This window comes from Podarcis gaigeae (genome assembly GCF_964106915.1).
Source record: "Podarcis gaigeae genome assembly, chromosome: 17".
Lineage (NCBI taxonomy): Eukaryota > Metazoa > Chordata > Lepidosauria > Squamata > Lacertidae > Podarcis > Podarcis gaigeae.
The window spans coordinates 26144809-26166159 of record NC_139694.1 but is presented as its reverse complement, the minus strand read 5'-3'; the positions used below and the strand labels follow the sequence as shown (position 1 = coordinate 26166159).

The 21351-nt window shown below is 42.0% G+C and overlaps 1 protein-coding gene across 9 annotated transcripts in view; it reads left to right on the top strand.

Moving 5' to 3' along the window:
* Positions 1-21351, top strand: part of BNC2 (basonuclin zinc finger protein 2) — a 415468-nt gene that overhangs the window by 109202 nt on the left and 284915 nt on the right. For 4 of the 9 annotated variants that reach the window (XR_014559322.1, XM_083718502.1, XM_083718496.1 and 1 more), the window contains exons 1-2: positions 10668-11701; positions 12431-12631. The exons of 1 other annotated variant lie outside the window; for it this stretch is intronic. Coding sequence is in view for 7 of the 8 variants with exons in the window: in XM_083718502.1 (XP_083574628.1) it covers positions 11525-11701; positions 12431-12631 (378 nt within the window). In the remaining variant the exon portion in view is untranslated. Of the gene's footprint in view, positions 1-10667; positions 11702-12430; positions 12632-21351 lie in introns of those variants that run through there. 4 more of the 9 variants (XM_083718498.1, XM_083718497.1, XM_083718499.1 and 1 more) reach the window with 2 other exon arrangements.

Genomic DNA, 21351 nt, shown 5'->3' with positions numbered 1-21351 from the left:
TTTTTAAAAAATAAGCATTATTTTAAACATTTTTTTCCATTTCATTATACATCATTTCCCAGAATGCTTTTATTACATTACACGCCCATCACATATGGTAAAAGCTACCTTCTTTTTCTTTATCAGCCTGCATGATTTTCTCACTATTCTAGCTGCAGGAGACCTGATGAAGGCCTTTGACCTTGTCAGCCCAAAATGACTCTTCACACTGCTCAGCAAGATAGGATTGTCCACCTAAGCTCCGCAATATGATTGTGTCCTTCCACAAGAACATGCGCAGCACTGGCCAATATGACTGCTCATCCTCAGACTCTTTCCCCATAAAGAGCCATCCGTGTGAAAGAAGGCTGTGTTTTCGCCCCAACTCTCTTTGGCATATGCCTCAAGTTCTACTGAAGACAGTGTGTTGTTTCATTCAAGGGAGCGTGGCGGAGGGGGGGGAGCTGTCTGTTGAACCTCACACAACTCCATGCCAAGACAAAAGTATGGAGGGTTCTAACCCGCAACACTTTGTTTGCAGGTGAGCCATCTGTTAAGGCCACTCATGCCATCTGAGGTCCAAGGGCCTTCTGGTGGTTGCAAGAAGCAAAGCTACAGGGAACCAGGCAGATGGCCTTCTCGGTAGTGGCATCCGCCCTGTGGAACGCCCTTTCATCAGATGTAAAAGAGATAAACAACTACCTGACATTTAGAAGACATCTGAAGGCAGCCCTGTTCAGGGAAGTTTTTAATGTGTGACATTTTAATGTATTTTAAATCTTTGTTGGAAGCCACCCAGAGTGGCTGGGGAGACCCAGCCAAATGGGCAGGGTACAAATAAATTATTATTATTATTATTATTATTATTATTATTATTATTATTATTAATCTATCTCTACCCCCTAGCCCCACACTTGATCCAGGCAAGACAGGTATTGTTGGTTAGCAAGATAGGTGGCTTAGATTTATGGGGGCATAGTGTATACTAGATGTGATTTACTCCCCATGAAAGATCAGGATAGGGCTGCTCCTAGACCTGCCTCTGGTGTTGGATATTTAAGTGGCAATGATGGCCAGGATCACTTTTGTACAGCTTTGTTTGCCTGCTGTGCCCTTTCTTGCAAAAGGCAAATGTTTCCCTTGTCACTGATGTTCATGGGCACCCTGTGAGCTTCATAACTGCGAACAGTTGAAAGGTGCTTTTTTTTTTTTTAAGGAAGTGTTAGGGGGCAAAGTGTGTGCAGGGCAAAGAAAACAGGTTTCGGAAGGGTGTGCTTTTTTAGCAGAGAAGTTGCTGTTCCAAATATCTGCAACCCTGTGGCAGATGGGCATGAAGTGCCTGGGGTGGGAGTTTAGAATAAAAAAGCAGCCAGTAGGGAAAGAGTTAAGCTTGTGAGCATGCACTCAGGGCATTTGTGAGCATGCACTTGAGCATGCACTCAGGGCACTTGTGAGCATGCACTTGAGCATGCACTCAGGGCACTTGTGAGCATGCACTCAGGGCATGCAGCCATCAGAGTTTTATGACATTTACAAGTACTGTAATTTGTTCCTTGTCAGGGGTGGGCAGAATGCAAGGTGGGATCTACTGGGTTATTCACAGTAGACCAGAAAGGGTTTCTGACTCTTTAATTCTTTAGCAGCAAAAGCAGCAGCAGCAGCAGCAGCAGCAACAACAACAACAACAACAACAACAACAACAACAACAACAACAACAACGTCTTTTTACAGTAGTACCTCGGGTTGCATACGCTTCAGGTTACATAAGCTTCAGGTTACAGACTCCGCTAACCCAGAAATAGTACCTTGGGTTAAGAACTTTGCTTCAGGTTAAGAACAGTTTCAGGTTAAGAACGGACCTCCGGAACGAATTAAGTACGTAACCAGAGGTACCACTGTATTTCTTCTTTCAGTTGGACCATTTGAACTGTAGTTACACTTTTAAGTACAAATCTACATCAGAATAAGTCATTCCTGGTGCCTGCATGCAGTGGCGGAGCAAGCCGATTGGGCACCCAGGGGCGCGGCACGCTCCGTGGGGTGTGAGTCTGCCTGCCTGCCTGCCTTCCTCCTCCTATTCAGCTGCCCTACAGCTGAGGGGAAGGCGGTGGGCAGATCGTTTGGGGCAGTGCAGAGGCTGAAGGCGCCCAAGCCACCATGTCACTCCCAGGAGAGATGCATAGCTCGGGCATGCTGCAGGCCCTGCGGTGGGTGCCGCCCGCCATTTTGTCACCCCCCTCAGTTGTGACACCCACCGTGGCCCGCCCCTACTGTACCCCCTTTCTCCGCCCCTGCATGCATGGCTTATGGGGTGAGGTAGATAATTCATTCAGTCTCTAGGCCACTCTTTTGTGTCTGATTCCACACCTCCTTGCTGCTATTTTGCACCTTGCTGTGGTTAGTGGATTCAGGGTACTTAGTGCAAAAGAAAATTCCCAAAGTGTAGACCCCACAAGCCTGTAATTCTCCTGAGCCTGCTTCATAGATCTGGCAGAGATGGGAACATTCTCAATCTCTTAACCACTGTTGTGTGTTTCCCCCAGCTTATCATTACTCATTTCCTTTTCAGAACTCGCCATGAAAGGCCCGAACATATTGGGCACAGTGAGATGCAAAGCAGAGTTTGAATGAAACCACAATTAGGAAATAAATCAGGAATGTTTTTCCAGAGTCCTCCATATGAAGGCTGTAATAGTTCCATATTCCCTTGTTCATTTATTAAAACACAAAAGATTTAAAAACCTATGGGTGAAATGTTTTGGAATACTTAGTATTTGAATATAAGGCATTAAAACATGTGTAATTATTAGAAATAAATTTTCCTATAGATGCTTTTTTATATAGAGAAATTATGAGTCCATATCTTCCAACTTACTAAAACCCAAGTCGAAGAAATATTTTATAAGTATCACAGAAAGGAAGCAAGCTGCCAGTGTTTTAGGGTTGTTGTTTTTTTGTTTGGTAATATGTGGAAAGTTAGCAGCATTATCTGTTTGGTGTATGGTTTCCTGTATGGATTTTTCTCCCTTTTCCCCCCACTTAAGACATCTGTTAGCATTTCATAGTATAACAGATGTCGCAGAGCGATTCCTTTACTTACATTCTTGGGGGAAGAAAGTGCTGTTTGCTCTGTTGAAATGCCACCTCTGAACTATTGTCACTGTGCCAGCTTTGTGTAATTTTCAAATATTATTTCCCTTGCCTTGGTGAGGGCTCACAGTACCTATCTTAGAGCTCATAAACACATGTGGCTGTTAGTGAGATTTGTGGCTGGGGAAAGGCAGAAACAGAACAAGGGTTTTAAAGTCTAGCTGTGATGCTTTGTAATCTTAAGAGAAACAGCATCTGATGGTTCTGGGCTAGCCTAGGTCCATCTCACCATTAAGTCGGGATTTTATCCTTTGAAGGGACAAGCCTGCTTGAAATATGGGCAGTGAAAAGAAGAGTACTGCGCTGGCAGAAATCTGTCCCCACCAACAGTCTAGCTGCAGCATTTTACGCCAGCTTGATTTACCAGAACCAGAAGTTGCCCAACACAGAGTGCATTGCAACGGTGGAGTCTTGAGGTCATCCGTGCAGGGAATCACTGTGGCCCGATAGGGTTGCCATAGGTCCTCTTATTCCAGGACACATCCTCTTTTTCATGGGTAGAGTTGTCATTAACGATCCAAAGTAGAAGGCGGCAAATGTGTCGTCTTCCTTTCTTTCTTTTTAGAATATGGCAACCCTACCATGCTATCTTTGTTGGAGGGTGGCTGTAACTGGTGTGCAAGGCATAGTTGGTGTACCAGCTATAGGTAGTAGAAAGCCTCAATGGCTAGGGTTGCCGTTGGAGCCTCCAGTGACCAAAATAAATAAATGAATGGCTCAATCACAGAAGGAACAGGTTCATAGTTTGGGCAATCTTCTGGATCCAAACTCCTGTCTGGACACATCATTCCCAACACCCCAATATATTAAGGGCTGGCAGCGGCTCTGAGGCGAGATGGAATAACCATGCCCAAGCTAGGCCTTGATGAATCATAGAATCTTAGAATTGTAGAGTTGGAAGGTCCCACGAGGGTCATCTAGTCCAACCCCCTGTCATGCTCGAACCCATGACCCTGAGATTAAAAGTCTCATGCTCTTCCAACTGAGCTATCATGTTTGAACTCATGAGCTCATGCTTTTAGCCCACTCTTCATCACAAGAGATCCCGGGGTGCAATGCAGTGCAGTGGTACCTCGGGTTAAGTACTTAATTCGTTCCGGAGGTCCGTTCTTAACCTGAAACTGTTCTTAATCTGAAGCACCACTTGAGCTAATGGGGCCTCCCTCTGCTGCCACACCGGCGGAGCACGATTTCTGTTCTCATCCTGAAGCAAAGTTCTTAACCTGAAACACTATTTCTGGGTTAGCGGAGTCTGTAACCTGAAGCGTATACCCCACTGTACCCCAATTTGCAAATAACATCCACCGGTACGATATTATAAAAAAAAAGAGAGCAGATGAACATAGAACTGAAGAAACCTAAACTATTCCATCCTGCAAATGCCAGAAAATGGATAAAAAACGTTTACATGTCCATATCAACCAGAATCAAAAGAATAGTATTCTCCGCATTTGCTAAAATGCGTCTTTCTCTTTTGCTGAACGGGTTCCAGGCATACACTTAAGAAAGTTATCTAAGTTTGGCTATCTGGACACAAGGAAGGGCTGATTGTCATGCGGTGTGAAGGACGCATTTTGTTGTTTTGGCAAGAACAGGGACAGTTTTGTCCTCACAGGCCATTAGATGAATACCAAAGCGTGTCACATGAAAAACTACTGATCTTTAACCCAGCAATCTATTTAACCAAGCCTAGAAAATGAATAGTGAATAAGGGAAGAGCAAAGGCCAGTTTACTGTCATTACAGATTATAGAATCTGTTAACAGCTGCAGCAAACTCAACTCTGGGAATTACAGGTACTGTACAGTAAGTCAATGGAGCGAACGGAATTCTTAAGAAACACATATAGCTAGAAAGACATATACTGGACTATATGTGTGCCCTATATCTTCCAGTTCATCCGAATATATTTTCCACTAGCAAACGGAAGTGTTTTTAATGCATGGCTATGTCACTGGGTGGGACGCAGGTGGCGCTGTGGGTTAAAGCCTCAGCGCCTAGGACTTGCCGATTGAAAGGTCGGCGGTTCGAATCCCTGCGGCGGGGTGCGCTCCCACTGCTCGGTCCCAGCGCCTGCCAACCTAGCAGTTCGAAAGCACGTCAAAGTGCAAGTAGATAAATAGGGACCGCTTACCAGCGGGAAGGTAAACGGCGTTTCCGTGTGCGGCTCTGGCTCGCCAGAGCAGCGGTCACGCTGGCCACGTGACCCGGAAGTGTCTCCGGACAGCGCTGGCCCCTGGCCTCTTGAGTGAGATGGGCACACAACCCCAGAGTCTGTCAAGACTGGCCCGTACGGGCAGGGGTACCTTTACCTTTACCTTTATGTCACTGGGTGCTGCTATAAATCTGACATTTGACGCTTAGTCATTGTGGGAGATTAATCATCATCACCAATCATCATCATCTTATTATTTGTACCCTGTCCACCTGCCTATGGGTTGCCCCCGGTCTACTGTTCGGTACTCAGGGAGTTGTTTTGTGGTGTATGAAACAGGTGAGAGCTCCCCTCAAAGGTTTTCGAGTAAGATGCCACAAATATGGCATGCAACTCTGTTTCTCTATTCCATGCACTGAAGGGGGTTGGACTAGATGGCATCTGGGGTCCCTTCCAACTCTACAATTCTATGATTCTATTCCATCTGTATCAGGAAAGGCGGGTCAGGCATTAGACTATTGCCTGGAGGTGGTGATGGACTGGAAGTGGGGCCAGTAAATAGGAGCAGAATGCTGGAAAGACAGAGGTGTTGTGTGTCCTGAGATCTTGAGTTTGGAAGGTGGGGAAATGTCATGTCCTCAGCTGAGTTGCACTCCCCTAGAAGGAACAGATCTCTAGCTTTGGGGTGAGGGGCTTCTGGATTCAGCCTTGCCAATGGAGGCACAGGTGTCTCTGTTAGCTAGGAATGCATTTTTCCAGCTTCGGCTGGTTTGCCAGTTATGGCCCCTTTTGTACAGAGATAACGTGGTGCTGGAGGAGACTCTTGAGAGTCCCATGGACTGCAAGAAGAACAAACCTATCCATTCTGAAGGAAATCAGCCCTGAGTGCTCACTGGAAGGACAGATCCTGAAGCTGAGGCTCCAATACTTTAGCCACCTCATGAGAAGAGAAGACTCCCTGGAAAAGACCCTGATGTTGGGAAAGATGGAGGACACAAGGAGAAGGGGACGACAGAGGACGAGATGGTTGGATAGTGTTCTCGAAACTATCAGCATGAGTTTGACCAAACTGCGGGAGGCAGTGGAAGACAGGAGTGCCTGGCGTGCTCTGGTCCATGGAGTCACGAAGAGTCGGACATGGCGAAACGACTAAACAACAACAATGGCTTGGTACTCCCTGCTCTGGTTACTTCCAGAAGGGTTTATATAGCAATGTGCTCTATGCAATGCTGTCCTTAAAGATGAGATTGAAACTTTGAACTGCTCCAAAATGCAATATGACTGGCTGGGGTCAGAGGAGGTTTTTGGTGCCACCAAAACAGTGCTGTAGAACGGAGCGTGAGAGGTGGTGGTAGGGCACTGAATTTTAGTGTCACACAAGGTGCTGCCAGAACCCTAGAGTGCAAAGCCCACCGCTGCTGGGGTTTCCCTTCAGAACTCAAATAACCTCTGTTTTGAAACAGCTGCACTGGTTGGCAGTTCATTTCAGGGCCCCCATTCAAGGGCTGGTCTTGAAAGCCTTGGGACTCTGGGGAGCAACTCTGCCAAAACCGAGAAGCAAGAGGGAGCGCAAAGGGGAAAGGGTGGCTGGGTGGGGAAACCAGGCACCCCACTGGAGTGTCAGGAGAAAATGGGGGAAGGGGAGGAGAAATCCAGCTCCGTCAGCGGCGGCTGCATTTCGTCCCCGCCCCTGCTCTCTCCCTCGCCTGCCCACCTCCCTGCATGCAGGAATGGAAGTGTGGGCTCTCAGCACCATCTCACTTGTTCCCGGACAAAGAGAAGGCCCTGCAAAACAGGGCTGCTATGCCCAATTGCAATTTGCGGGTTCCAGATCGGATGCCATCGCCACCTACTCCCTCTTGGGGGTCGTTTCCTCTCCCCCCCCCCCACTCTCTGCCCATCAGTCACAGCCTCTTGTTTCTCTCTTCTTCCTGCTCTTTCTAGCCATTCCCACAATGGCCTTCAGGCAGGTACAGGGGTACCTCGGTTTATGAACAGTCCGGTTTAAGAACAATTTGGTTTACAAACTCCAGAAGTAGTGTCCCGGTTTGCGAACTTTGCCTCCGTCTAAGAATGGAATCCGAATGGTGGAAGGGCACCAGCAGTGGGAGGTCTCATTACAGGAAGCGCGCCTCAGTTTAAGAATGGTTTGGGTTTAAGAACGGACTTCCAGAACGGATTAAGTTCATAAACCAAGGTACCACTGTACTGACACCTTTCTTTCTAGGAAAAAAAGCACTGAGGGTATGTAATAAAATTATTTAGATTTTTGTGCTTCACACTTTAACAGGTTTTTTTTTTTTTTGCCTGCTGCACAAAAAATTGTGAGCCTGCTACATTTTTGGTTTCCCATCTCTTATGTAAAGGCCCTTAAACTTTGCCCATGAGTGTTTGAGACAAAGGCTTGGTTTAGTAATGTTCCGAATGTAAAAACACAGGGTCTTGCTGAAATATCCTTCCCCCATCAAACTGCTGCTCAGGATACTTCTCCGTGATTAGTTAATACAGGCATTCATTGTGATCTCCTAGATGTTAGGAAAACAAATATTGTAAGGATCAGTAACATTCTAAAATGATCAGTTGTGGGAATTCATGCTTCTAGGAAAACAGCATTCTGTCTTATGCTGCTGGCTGTATTGCATGGTCTCCCCACAGTCTTGTTAGTGCATCCCAACTGAAATGAACCCCCCCAAACTAATTGGACCTCATTGAATGTACATGTACAGTACAGTTATATGCATGTAATATACAAAAAAAATCTGCAATTATTTTCCTGGTTAATAGCTGAAGTATAGGACAAAACCTCCATATACTTTTAAATCCTTTTAAACAAATGCTTTACTGAATTTTAAAAGTAGTTACATGTTACACATATTGACATCCAGGAACTGACAAAATGGAGACAAAAACGAACTAATATTTGAGCAGATGTAATATTTTAAATATTGTAAAAAGGATTGTATTTAAAGATATGTATCAAAGAACTGTGACGATGAATGGAAGTTTCTTGGGGGTGGGGTGGGGAAACACCATTGTGCCACATAAGACTTTAATTCAGAGCTTTCCAAACTTTTTATGTTGGTGATACACTTTCTAGACATGCATCATGTCACGACACTGCAATTCAGTTTTAACTAGCAAACCGGAGGTTAAACTTACCCCTTATAAGAGCGTTTGCGCGACACACCCGCACATCAGCCGGCACACTAATGTGTCGCGACACACAGTTTGGAAAGCTCTGCTGTAATCTTATCCAGAGGTCTTTTCATTGAGCATCAGCACTGTTATACAATCGAAAAATGTGGTGTTACAAACAAATAGTATGGACAGTGTTTTTATTATGCTTTACTGAATATGGTAAAACACTTAATACAAAGAGCTAGTCTTTAAGTCTTTCAGAAAGCTAAGTGGAAATCTGTTAAAGTATAACATGGCCCATAGCATTTCACTCAAAATCTTGTGACACTAAATGCATTGTCCGTGCTGTTAGTTCGTAGCATTTTGTGATTACTGGAGGTATAGTGGGGGGGGGGGGGACTGTTGTCTGGTGAGTTAATACACAGTTACCTAGGTTTGTTGAGACAGTCTCTTGGGGGTGGGTGGGGGGAATTCACTCTGCTTGCACCAAGGGAAGTGGGATAATTAATTTCAAAGGGAAATATTAGCATCAGGGATTGGATTTTGAGAATATTATTTGAAAACAACCTAATGTGTCAGTTTTTGCAAGATTAAAGGCCACTCAAATGTTACAAATTCCTATACAGAAAGGATTTCCATAGATGAATTAGCAGGCAACCTATATATGAATCATTACATGCATGTATTTTGTTGCATTTACACACACTTAGGGGACACAGGACACCCCGTCCATATGTAGTGAAATCTATCCTTGTGTGTTCTCACATCTGAACACCCACATGTGGGTTCCGTATGAAATGCTGTTTGTGTTGGAATTTGCGAACATTTGAAATATACCTAAGGCAAGATGCCATAATGTTGTGCAGCCTGGGCTTGCACGTTTTTACTTGGAAGTAAGAGTTCTGTGGAGCTTCGTGGAGCTCCCTTCCTCAAAAGTGGGTTTGGGTGCAGTTTTTTGTGTTAGCACTGCAGGGGGTTGCAGTTACCCCTTAAGTGCTTTGTAGCCTGTGTATTGTTCTGGAAAGACATCTGGTAGGTGCTCCTTCTATTAGGAACTATTTACTGCTTTAATAGGAATGTACTTAGTGGTACGGAAGGTTGCAATATTTTATTCCGTTGGTTTCCTCCGTATTGTATTAGCAGTCATTTCCCCCACCCTCCCCTTGCTGTTTCAGTTGCATGCCATAATGTGGCCACTACATGATAGGCTTATTGGATGCCATGTTCTACAGCTGTTGAGGTTCTCCCTCCCCTCCATCTTTGTTAGGTAGAATTTTAGGCTGCTGCCCGGAAAGACCAGATTTGGATGTATTAGCTAGTCAGCCTAATAACCCTGTACAGACTGTATCGATTTTCTAGGAGAGAGTTTATGAACTAAATAAACTTGGAGTTGGTGTCTTAATAAACTGCTTCTCTCAGACTGTCACATTTAGTTACAGAGCTGCGCAGTTTGGTTGGTGCGGGGGTTTGGGGGGGGGGAGAGAGAAGGCTAATTCTGTTACAGATTGTTCACAGCAGGGTCTCCAAATTAGCCCTTTGTTTTGTAATGCCACCTTGCTTGGGCTCGCTTTGAGCACATTTCTCAGTTTTACCCTAATGAGTTGCAACACTGATAATGTGGCTGATGATCTTTCATTGATTTCACTATCACTTGCTTGTCTGGTAATTGATCCGTTGCTGAGCCTCTAGTTAATTATATCGGCTTTGACATGGCCCAGTCCACGGGGAATTTCAAGTCTTGCAGAATAACAGTTTTAATAAAAGAGTCTATTACTGCAGGTGCTTGCTGCTGCATGCCACTTGGTTTTTGTGTGCGTGGGCTTTTTCCTCCCTCCCCCTTTCTCTCCCTGGGAGTGGAGAGGACTGCAGGACAGGAGTAGGGGGGGGGGGGGAGAGGAAAGGGAGAGGTGGGGAGACAGCGCACAAGAGATGCAGAGAGGAGGAAACTGGCTACTGACATTCTCCTTAAGCCTCCCACAAATAACAGCCATTAGTGGGAAGGTCAGGAGCTGAGCAGGCAGCTTGACTAAGGCACTGAGTACCACTTCAGAAAGCAAGAGGCTAGCAAATTTTAGAGGGAGTTTAAGTGGGTAATAGCTGGCTCTAAAGGTACAGCCACTGTTGGCACAATTGACTCATAGGGGCTGTTTTCTCTCCCCCCCTTCTTCTTCTTCCTCCTCCCCTCCTCGTTCCATGCAACAAGAATATTTTTATTGACCACAGGTGGACTTAATATATTTTAAGGCAACAGTTCTTTGGGCTCTTGTTTTTGTTTCTCAGATATTGAATTTGCAGCTTTTGAGACTGGTTTTTGTGTTCGTGCGTGTGCTTAATGGTGGTGAACTGGAGGGAAGTTTAACAGAAAAGCTTTCAGGAGATGCCAGGATCTAAAGGGGAAGACACATTTGTGTCAACATAGCGTTTGCTTTCTCATCTTTCCTCATTGCACACTAATGACACACGGCTGCCACTGAAGCTTTTTTGTGATTCTTTTGTTGTTTTGTGAGAGAGTGAGGTTTATTGTTGTTCTCCAGTTAAGAGAGAGCTTGCGAGAGTGGTACATTTGTCCTCTCAATTTGTAGATTTTATTAGAAGATGAATGTTCCTTACACATTAAGTTGAGAAAAACTAGACTCTTCTTCCCCATTTCTTTTAACCTGACTTGGTGTTGGTCGTGGATGTTTTTTTATGAGAGGGCATGAATTTTGTTTTACATTTTTGAAGTTGCAGTGTTTATGTAATCCATGTAGGTGTTCTTTCCCTCTCGCTCCTCCCTCCGGTTTTTCCTCATAGGAGACCAAAGTACGTAACAGTACTGGGAAAATGCAAAGTGCATTGTTCTAAATAGAGCTTGGTTTTTAAAAAGTAGTTGGTGGCAGTGGCTTTCAGTTTTTCATTGTATCTAGCCTGTGTTAACAATCTTTATGCTGGTGGCAAGCCTAAAAGGAAATGCTGTGGTTTGTTTTGTTTTTCTGGATAGAGTTACCTTTTTATTTCGTTCTTTTCACCCACTCCCTTTTGTGATCTGAAAGGTTATTGTATATTCCTCATCCAAGAACTTTACGTTTTTAAAAAAAAATAAATAAATCAACTTTTGATCTTTATGGAAAAGAGAGAAGACACTTCTCTTTCCCCCGACTTCTGCTCCTTGAGGCATTTTAGGCAATTAACAGGGGAAAACAAAGATGTGAGAGATGAAACATGCATGCAGTTCTTTCCTAGTTTTCTTTTTAAAAGAACTTGGAGATCGTCTTATTTCATCCCACCCCCTTCTTTTTTGGTAAGAGCTTTTTTTTATCGTTTATAAAAAAAATTGGGGGCTGGGGCTGTTGCAAAAGTGGCCACATAAAGAACTAGCTATATTTTAAAAGCAGCCAGGCCAACTTCTGCTGCGTGGTGGTTCTGCATGCTATTGTCTAAATAAGTGAGCAATTGGTTGTCCCTCTGCTCTCTTGCCTTCCCTTCTCCTGTTAGGAGGTTTACAGTCTGCGTTTAATAGGCAAGTGTCAGCAATTACATGCTGTTCTTGACAGCATTGTTGAAGGAAAACAGGGGAAAGGGCCACAGCTTGTTCTTCTGAATTCACTCTGATCAGCATACTACTTAGAGTGTGTGTGCATGTGTATGCTAAGGCTGCGAGGGGGCTATTGCAGTAATGTCATTTCGTGCCTGACAGTGGAACGGTGCAGTTGACTCTCTCTTGCTCTGCTATCCAATGACATCCAGTGGCTAAAGAGTATGAGGCTGATGGTTGGGTTTCCTCAGTGCTGCTTGCACACCTGACAGGCAGCTGTTAAACCCAAGCAAAGGCGAGCTTGGGGAGTCACAGTGTATGCATAAATGATAGGGGTATCTGTGCAGAAGGTGCGAAAGAAGCTCTGGCCCCCCTCCCCAAAGCTTCCCCCCCTGCTTCCCACATGGAAGGCACAGTGCAGCTAGCTTAACTACACTACACTCCTGCTACTGACTGCCAAGAGGCTCAAAAAAAAAATCCACCTTCACTTTTCAGTCAGAAGAGGCAGAAGTGGATGTGAGAGACAGAGACACTCAGAGAGACACAGAACGAAAGAGGGCAAGAGACTTGACTTTGAGAGACTCCTGTGCTGACAACTCCATGCAGTTCGGAACAAGGACAGCAACGGCCGAATCTGGTTTCATGGGGACATGGCAGAACACTGACACTAACCTCTTGTTCAGAATGTCCCAGCAGGTACGTTACTTTTTTTCCTTTTTCTTACTTTTAATGTCTCACACACGTTGAAGTGAATGTCTGTCTCAGTTTGTTGCTTGCCGGGTTGTGTGTTTCATTTTGCAATTTTACTTTCCACCCCCACAACTCGTCTTGTCTGCGCTTTTGTTTTAATTTTAACACTGCAGAGTTTCTGTAGTGTCATAACTAAGTAATTTGAATGTTCGTGCTTACTTCACTACATCCCCATGGGCAACTAAAAAAAAAAGGAGAAAAAGAGAGAGAGAGAGAACAAAAATAAGACGTGCTTTAAAATAAAAGTCCTTCTCTCTCCACACCCCCTTTAAAGTTTTCTGAACAGATCATTAACTCCATGGTTAATATTTCTTGCCTTTTGTTTTCCTTTGTTTTGTTTTGTTTTCCTTTCCCCCTTCCATTTTTCACTCTCTCCCCTCTCTCTTTTTAAAATAACAACAACAACAACAACAACAACAAATAATAATAATAATAATAATAATAATAATAATAATAATAATGAAGTATCATAGTATCCCAGCAAAAAGTCATTTCTTTCTTTCTTTCCTTTCTTCCCACCCCACGGAATATGTAAGACCTCATATCAAAACTGATACTAAACTTGGGAGAGGGGGGTGCTTAATTGAGTTCAGGTGGCAGAAAACAGTCTTATGCAGACCTAAGGGGGAAGCGAGAGAGAGAGAGAGAGAGAGAGAGAGAGAGAGAGAGAGTTCAGTTGTGCTGGAATTGCTGGCAGCCTCCGGAGCTGAGGGTCCTTAGATGAGACGGTTTCAGTTGCTGGTCTCTCTCCCTCCCTCTGTGCCCCCCCCCAAATACTCTCACACACATACTGTTTCTGCAGAGAGCTGTGTCTTGGCGTCCTCCCCAGAGCAGTCCCTTCACCGGGGGCCGCGTTTAAGGCAGCCTGGTATGGCGGTTCTGACGGGAAAGCTAAACCGTTGCTGCAAGGCCAGTAATAACTGATAATTAATCACAGGGGCTGCTGTTGTCTCTGTATCATGTACTCGGTGATACGCACCCCCAGCCTCGTGTGGCTACTCTTTCACAACTGTTTGACTCTTCTGCATGAAATTGCACACACACACACGCAATTGAAGGGATGAAAAAGAAACTTTCAACTTGGACTGGACTCAAGCAGAGGGGGGGATGGAGGTTTAAAACTAGAGACTTTAAAAAAATGCATATGTTAGGGCTTCTTCCAATTTTGTATTTTTGATTTTTAAAGAGTTGCCCTTTTTTGGGGGGGGGGGAGAAAAAGATTTTCATAAGATAAGAAGCTGAAGCGACAAAAAGTTGTGACATAAGTTGTACTGCTTTGGCGATCCCGTTTTCTTTTCAGGGTTTGTTTTTGTTGTTTTTTATGAATGAATTCTATTGACGCAAAAGCGCTGTCATTTCTAGAGTAGTTGTGGCTGAGGATATATAACTGGCTGTTGGTAATGTAAAGAAAAGATCGTTTGCTTGGTAATCATTAGGAAAGAAATACACTCTCTCTCTCTCTCTCTCTCTCTCACACACACACACACAGGCTCACATGGAGGCAAGTTTATAGCGTACAACAGTTGTGTACAGAAAAGATTTTAAAACAGCGTGTCTCTCTCTATAGGCTGCCTGCATTCAAATAAGGTATATTTAGATCTATCCTGTAGAGGGACCCTTATTACAACTGATAACAGCTTACTATTCAGAAATATAATCAACACAAGCCAAGTGAGGAACTCCTTATATGCTGTTCCTTATTCTTAATCAGTGAAAAAGACCTAGAGCCCAGTTTGAAAAAATAGCATTTCAGATCTTCTGTTCTGGACACCAATATATGCTTTGATTGTTATAGTGGACTGCCTCTGGATGTGACATTTCCTGCATTTAGGTGTTTTTGCATTCATTTTAAAGCAAGGAAATTGACATCCATCCTAAACTTAACCTGTCGTTCTATTTTCAGTACCTTCATATGTATTCAGGTATAGCAGTTTGGGATGAAAGCCGCCTTCCCTCTTTGGCAATAAAAGAGTTAATTCAACTAGTGCCAGATAATGATCAATAGATAGATAGATCACTGTTGAACCACATACATCGTGTTAGATTGCATTTGAGTGTTTGGCTCCCCACCCCACCCCCGCCCCGAGTTAGACATTTATTCGTTTTGGGGAGTACTGGAAAAAGTGCTTGGTGTTAGGATGTGCAGGGATGTAGAAATTTAAGAGGAGGACTTCACGTTCCAGAGGACTGGGCAAAAAATTGTTGGTGGGCAAAAGTAAGCCCATCCACAACTCAGCTGTTACTTCTCTATTGTTATTAATTGTGCTAATGCATGAGGATCTTAAAATGGTTGGTTATCTTCCCCCCTTCCGCCCCCCCCCCCAAATTACTGGACACATATGGCCATGTTTATTTTTCTGAGACTGTGTTGGGAAAAGAATAATCATCTCATACATGGCTAAATGTTTGGCAGATGCAGGCACAGTAGTTTTGTAAAGGTGGTAATGATGAACATATTTATTTTGAAAGTGTGCACTATTTTCTCCATGTCCTTGGTGGTTAGAATGCTGCTGTCTGCTTAAAACATTCCACCCAGAGTTTTGTATTTCTACCCCCCCCCACTTCATTTCTTTTTCTTTTAAGAGGGTAAGTTAATTCCACTTGCAAAGTAGAATTACAGCTTTAACTTTTTATTGACTTGCTAAATCTCTTAGATATGTTTACTTATGCAGTCTGCACATGACAGCGGTTTACTAGGGCACCTAAAAATACGCCTGATAGCTACCAGTGTTAAGATTTCCCCTCCCTTGAAAGCATTATGCATGGGTCTATTAACACACGCACACACTCTTATCTGTTTCTTACAGTTATGGTTTTAGGACTTTTGCAAACTATTTTGTGTATATTATTATTGTTATTTTAATATCCATACATTTGAAGGTAACTTTTGTTTCTTGTTCAAAAGTAGAAACAGTTGGCACAGAAGATGCTTATATTGCAAGCAAAAGTTTGGCATCATTTAAAGAAATGATTAGTGAGACATTTGGGTTTGTTGGAAGATTTCATTCTACATGTAAAAAAATGATTATTATTGCCATGCAATCAAATACTTGCTTAGGTTAGAATTAAATGGTACTTTTAACTTCAGGTGGATTTGTGATACAATGACGGAAAGCCAATACCTGCACAGAGGGGTATGTAGTTTAAAACCTTAGTTTATGCTATGCTGAGCCTTTTCTGAGGATGCAGTGGTGAAAAAATAATTGTTATAAATGCCACAGGTAATCAAAGCAAGTTTTTATGTGCCATCAAATCATATTTGCATCTCCATTTACTTGCTGTGAGTTTTGATTCAATGTTTGCATGTTTTAAAAAAGCCCTTTGTTATGAGACAATTATGCATGGTACCCAAAGGAGCGTTCAGTTTTAGAGGAGAGTAGCAAATTATATCCCCAGTTACCTTTTCTGAAAAGTCTAAAATATGGCTGTTTAACCATTTATCGGTTCTAGTTTTGTACCTCTAAAGACACACATACACACCCCGTTTATGGATCCTTTGAAAGGAACCATTCCTGATACGTATACATAAATAATTGCTGATAACTTCAAAGAAGGTAAATCTCAACTTTTTAAAGAGAGTTCTTCTTTGGGTCACTTTGATCAGTGACAGGTCGAGAATGACCAGAAACCTTTGGCTTCTTTCTCTTACTAATCTGGCAAGAGAAACCACGGTCGAGTTCAGAGAGTGTGCGTACATTCACAGACAGAAATGCTTGACCCCCTTTCCAGTTTGCAAGAGGCTGCGTAAAGCCAGAAAAGGCCTGCTTTGATTGATAAAATAAAAATAGAAGGCTTTTCTGAATTTTCTGCTTTTGTAGATGTTTTGTGCCATTGTCAGAATAAGAAATGTCGCTCTCTTCCTTCCAGTTTACCTTAAGGGCTGTGATGCTCTAAAATACTTTTAAGCAATGAGTCCATAAGAGCAAAAGAAGCAGTAACGCACAGTGACACAAAATGCCAGAGATGAGAGAAAGCATGCCTTATATTTCCTGTTTCATGTGCAAAGGAAATCTCCCTCTCTTGAAGGTATCTCCCTCTCTTCAACCAGTTAAAGAGCAATATTAGGATTACGCATGCATCTGCAAACCATTATACAGTAATTTAACATTCACCCAGTGATGTAACAAAATTAACAACATAATTTCATTTTATAACTGTATGTTATTAAAGGACAACTGTCTGACATTCTCATACACTTGCCTTATTTAACTTCCTGCAAATATTATTAGTAGTGACAATCTTTCTATTGTGCATTTGATTCTCTCATTAGCACGATGTCATCGTTATCACTAGAGAAATCATTTCCTAGATAGGTGAGGGGAAAGCCAAGGCAAACTAAAAATCAGATCAATGTACTTGCTTTAATAGGGATACATCTGTCCATCAGAGGGGATATTTTGTGTGTGTGTGTGTGTGTGTGTGTGTGTGTGTGTGTGTATTGGGGAAAGGTTTATAAAAGCTTCTTTATTTGACTCGGATAAAATGCTACCTATTCTAAGATTTAAAATACGTGAACTACCACGTATAGAGTGTTGTAGAAATGGCTTGATTAAAAATCAAGCACAAAGCATAGCATTTAAATTGTGCTCGTGTGCTGCTGTTTGATTGCTCATGAGTGAGAAAGATGCACATGCCCTTTATTGAATAGGTACTTAAAATCAGAAATGTGGGTACGTCCTACTATGGATCACACACGTTGAATGGAGAAAAGTGGTTTAAGATTTCTTTACACCATAAAAGCATTTCCTCCCCTTTTGTTTCCTCTAAAGAGCACCTAAATTTTATTTGTTTAATTGCAATACGTTGCTATAAATGACAGCATGTGATACGTCCCATACACAGGTTTACTGTCAAAAGCTGTCTGGCAAACTGCATCTTAGCAGGAGAAGCTCCTAGCAAAAGATGTGAGTGGTGTCTTTTTATTTTTGCATCCTCAGCAGTTGCACGATTTGGTATTTAGTTTTCCCTTCCACGATGTTGCAAGTCGATTTGCCATGCTTGTTCCTTTTGCTCAAAGGTATCTGTAACAACACGAACTGTTGTTTGATTGTAAAATATAAATGCCACATGGTGTGTGTGTGTGTGTGTGTGCGCGCGTGCATATATATATATATATATATATATATATATATATATATATAGGGGGTGGGGATGCACTCTGAATTTAGAAGTTAGTTCATGATAAGTTATAGAAAATGTTTTTTATAGACTTGGCATTGGAACAGCATCTGATTCCATTTCAACTATTACCTGGGCATATCAATATGCTTTGCAGCATGCATGTGGCTAAACTAGTTTATTTACAGAACATGCCCCCCTTCAAATTAATTTAGGAAAAAAAATACCCCCAAATGTTCCTTGTTTTAAAGTAACCCAGGTGAAATTTCATATCTCCAGAATTGTAATTTTTCTGTGCTTTCAGCTGTAGTTCTGTGTGTATGAGCTGGAGAGACCCCTATTCTCATATATCACTTGCATTCAAGTCCCTGTGCTTTCATTAGTGCTTACTTGTTAGAAATGTGCTCAAGAAGTGGCACATCTTCTACTACTAGACGTTTTTAGATGTGGTGTATCGTTACATTTTTCATTTTAGCCTCTTACATTCATGCACGTAGGTTGTGAATCTATAAAATACAGCATGTGTACTCTCATAGCTCTTTGTATGTGGTGTGTGTATATCAGACACTACGGTCCTAATACTTTGTTTCAGAGTAAATCCTGCTGATTTCATTTAGGTTTATCTGCAAGGAATGGGTTAGAAGAAAGTTTGTCTAATACATACAGGTGTGTATGTGTTTTGTTTCATTGTGAGTATGACGCCATAGTTTTCTGTTGGTGTTGTCTGGAAGGGCTTTTTTCTGTGTTATATGTTGGATGGAATGTTAATATTTTATATTATTATTATTTCTTTTCTGTGGTATAATGTATGCCTATGCTTTCCAGTGTAAGTCACTCGGAGACCTTATAGGTTGCTAGCAACTAACGACTAATAAATAATAATAATAATCCTATATTCTATTTTTTTAAAAGATATAACCATGCACACACACACACACACACACACACACACATTTTTAAGTAATGTAGTTTGGACTGGTTTCTGTGAAATACAGGGTTGAGAGGATGTGTGTGTGTGTGTGAGAGAGAGAGAGAGAGAGAGAGAAGGTGAACAGGAGAACATTGTTTTACACACGTGAAACTCAAACATAATTATTTTCTTGAAGCAGAGTGTGTAATATTTTCCCTGTAACTTCAGACCCACTTTTCACGTAGGAAACGTGTGAAGTTACACGGAAACCTACTTTGTTGATCTAGAAGTTATTATGCTGAATAAGGAAATCAGCATGGCATTGTAAATGCAAACTCCAGCTGATAAGCTTAAAATGGTTAATTTTCTGTGCCTCATTCAGATTAACACAGCATATGCTGAATATATATATATATATATATATATATATATATATATATATATGGGAGCAGCTTGCCTTGACTCTTAACCCTAGTTAATTAGATGCTGAGCAAAGCATCTGAGATGTTGGGGCAAAAGTGAGTTGGTCACAGCAGAGACAAGATTGCAGGGATAGCAGTGATAGTGAAAGAATTCACATGCACCAGGTCATTGTGACACTGTAAGCAATTACAAAGGAACAGTCTGTTAACTGATACAGAGCTGGCGTCATAAATTAGAAACAAAACACACGCAAAAAAAAAAAAGCTTCATTGAATTATTTCCCATTCACCCCTAATATTCAGTGTATGTGACGAGACTTTCTTCATCTCTCTAATTTTCATTCTTGTGGTCCAGTAGACCTTCCTTCACAGCTTAGAGATTTTCAGAACTCTGGGCTTCAAATGTGCTCAGGAGTTTTGTTAGTTTTTCATGGCAGAGAAGGAAGGGGGAGGTGTGGATAGGAAAATAGAGACTCAGAACTGAGCCCCCTCTTTACATTTTTGGATTTTAGTGCCAAAGCAATAACCTGAAATTCACAAGCTCATTATTGTAAAAGGTTTAATTTTCACTAGCCATTTTGCAAGTCCTTGGAGTTAAGAGTATGTACAGGAAAGAATCACACCAAATATTATTTTAGGTTTTCCCCTTTCTTTCTACTAAAACTCCTCAATAGAAAGTCAGCTGCTAATTCATCACATTTTCCCAGGTCTTTCAGAATGACAGATCTCGTTCTAGGCATAGAAAATATTAAATGTTAATAGAAACTTAAAATGATTCTGAAGGGGAGTATCTCAAAAGAAGACTTTAACTAATGGGGAATAATGTGTTTCTTTCTAGCTTAGAATAGATCACATTGGAAAGCTCCTCTACTTTCTGCTACCACTGGTGGTGTCAGTTATGGGCCATCTATTATTGCTTTTATAGGATACCACATTTATGAATGGGGATTACCATACAGTTTATCGGATCCTATATTCTACCATACGACCAACATGCATTGAAGAGAAACAGCCACAATGTTAAAATTAGCACTGTGCTTCTAGGGGAAGAAATAAATGGCTGATAAAACACATACAGTTGTTTTAATTGAAAAACATAAAATGCAACATCACGAGAAGGTAAATTTACTACACTGCTTCTTACCTGCATAAAAGCACTGCCACAAATAACCTCATTGCTTACGTGAGGTCTGTCTGTCGGTCTATCTAGCTATCATCTATCTATCTATCTCTTTGTGTCTATGTCTGTGTATTGCAGAATTTGTGTGGATGTTTATTGTCGGTGTTTTTGTTTGTTTCATATTATCTGCCCATGATTGGTGCTCCAGGATTAACTAAGAAGCAGCTAATTTGATGTATAAGTTTTTAATATGCATAAATCAATATATCACTACAACTTATATCACACATCGTGGTGTGGTTTTGTGTGTGCCCCATTGGAATTGGTGAACGGTGGTTAATTTTGGGTCTGTCGTGGGGGTCTGTCCAAAGTGAGAGGGAATGCTATCAGAGAAGTTCATTTCCTTCATTTGCTTTGATTACGCCTGTGTTTAAACTATTTTAAAACAGCTTTTGGGAAAAATAAAGCAAAGTGGCTTTTGTAAGCTGAATAAGAGTGACTCGTGTCACAATGATTCTCCCCTTCCCTAGTTTTCATATGTTTGTTTGCTAAACCTGAACCTCTTTAAATTTATTTCCGTGGGAGATATTTCCATGACATGCAAATCCAGCAGAATGTTGCTCACCTTTAGTGTGCATTGCTGCCTCACTGAATTCAATGGGGCTTCCTTCTGGGTTAAACCATGCACAGAATCAGGCTGAAATTCTTCCAAAAGCCGGTAGAAATTAAGCACACTTGCAGCTTTCCCTTCCACATAGCACTTTGTGCTGTAAGTGAGCATTGTTAGTGCTGCAGAGTGGTGAAGGTAAATAAAATGTGGATTCTACACAGTATAGGTTTAAAGAGAGCTGAAAAGCCTCTCTCTTTTTTCTTTTTTTTTTTGGGGGGGGGCAATGAATATTTAAACACTGATAACAACGGAATGATCTATGCTACAATTCAATCCTAAACTGAAGGCCCATATTATCAGATCCGCACTTCTGAAGCCCACCCCATATAGCTGTGTTAACTGATCTTTTAATCTTTCTTATAAATTCTTAGACCCATTATCTATCCTTAATTAAGTATTCTATGTATATGTTTAAATCTACGTCTG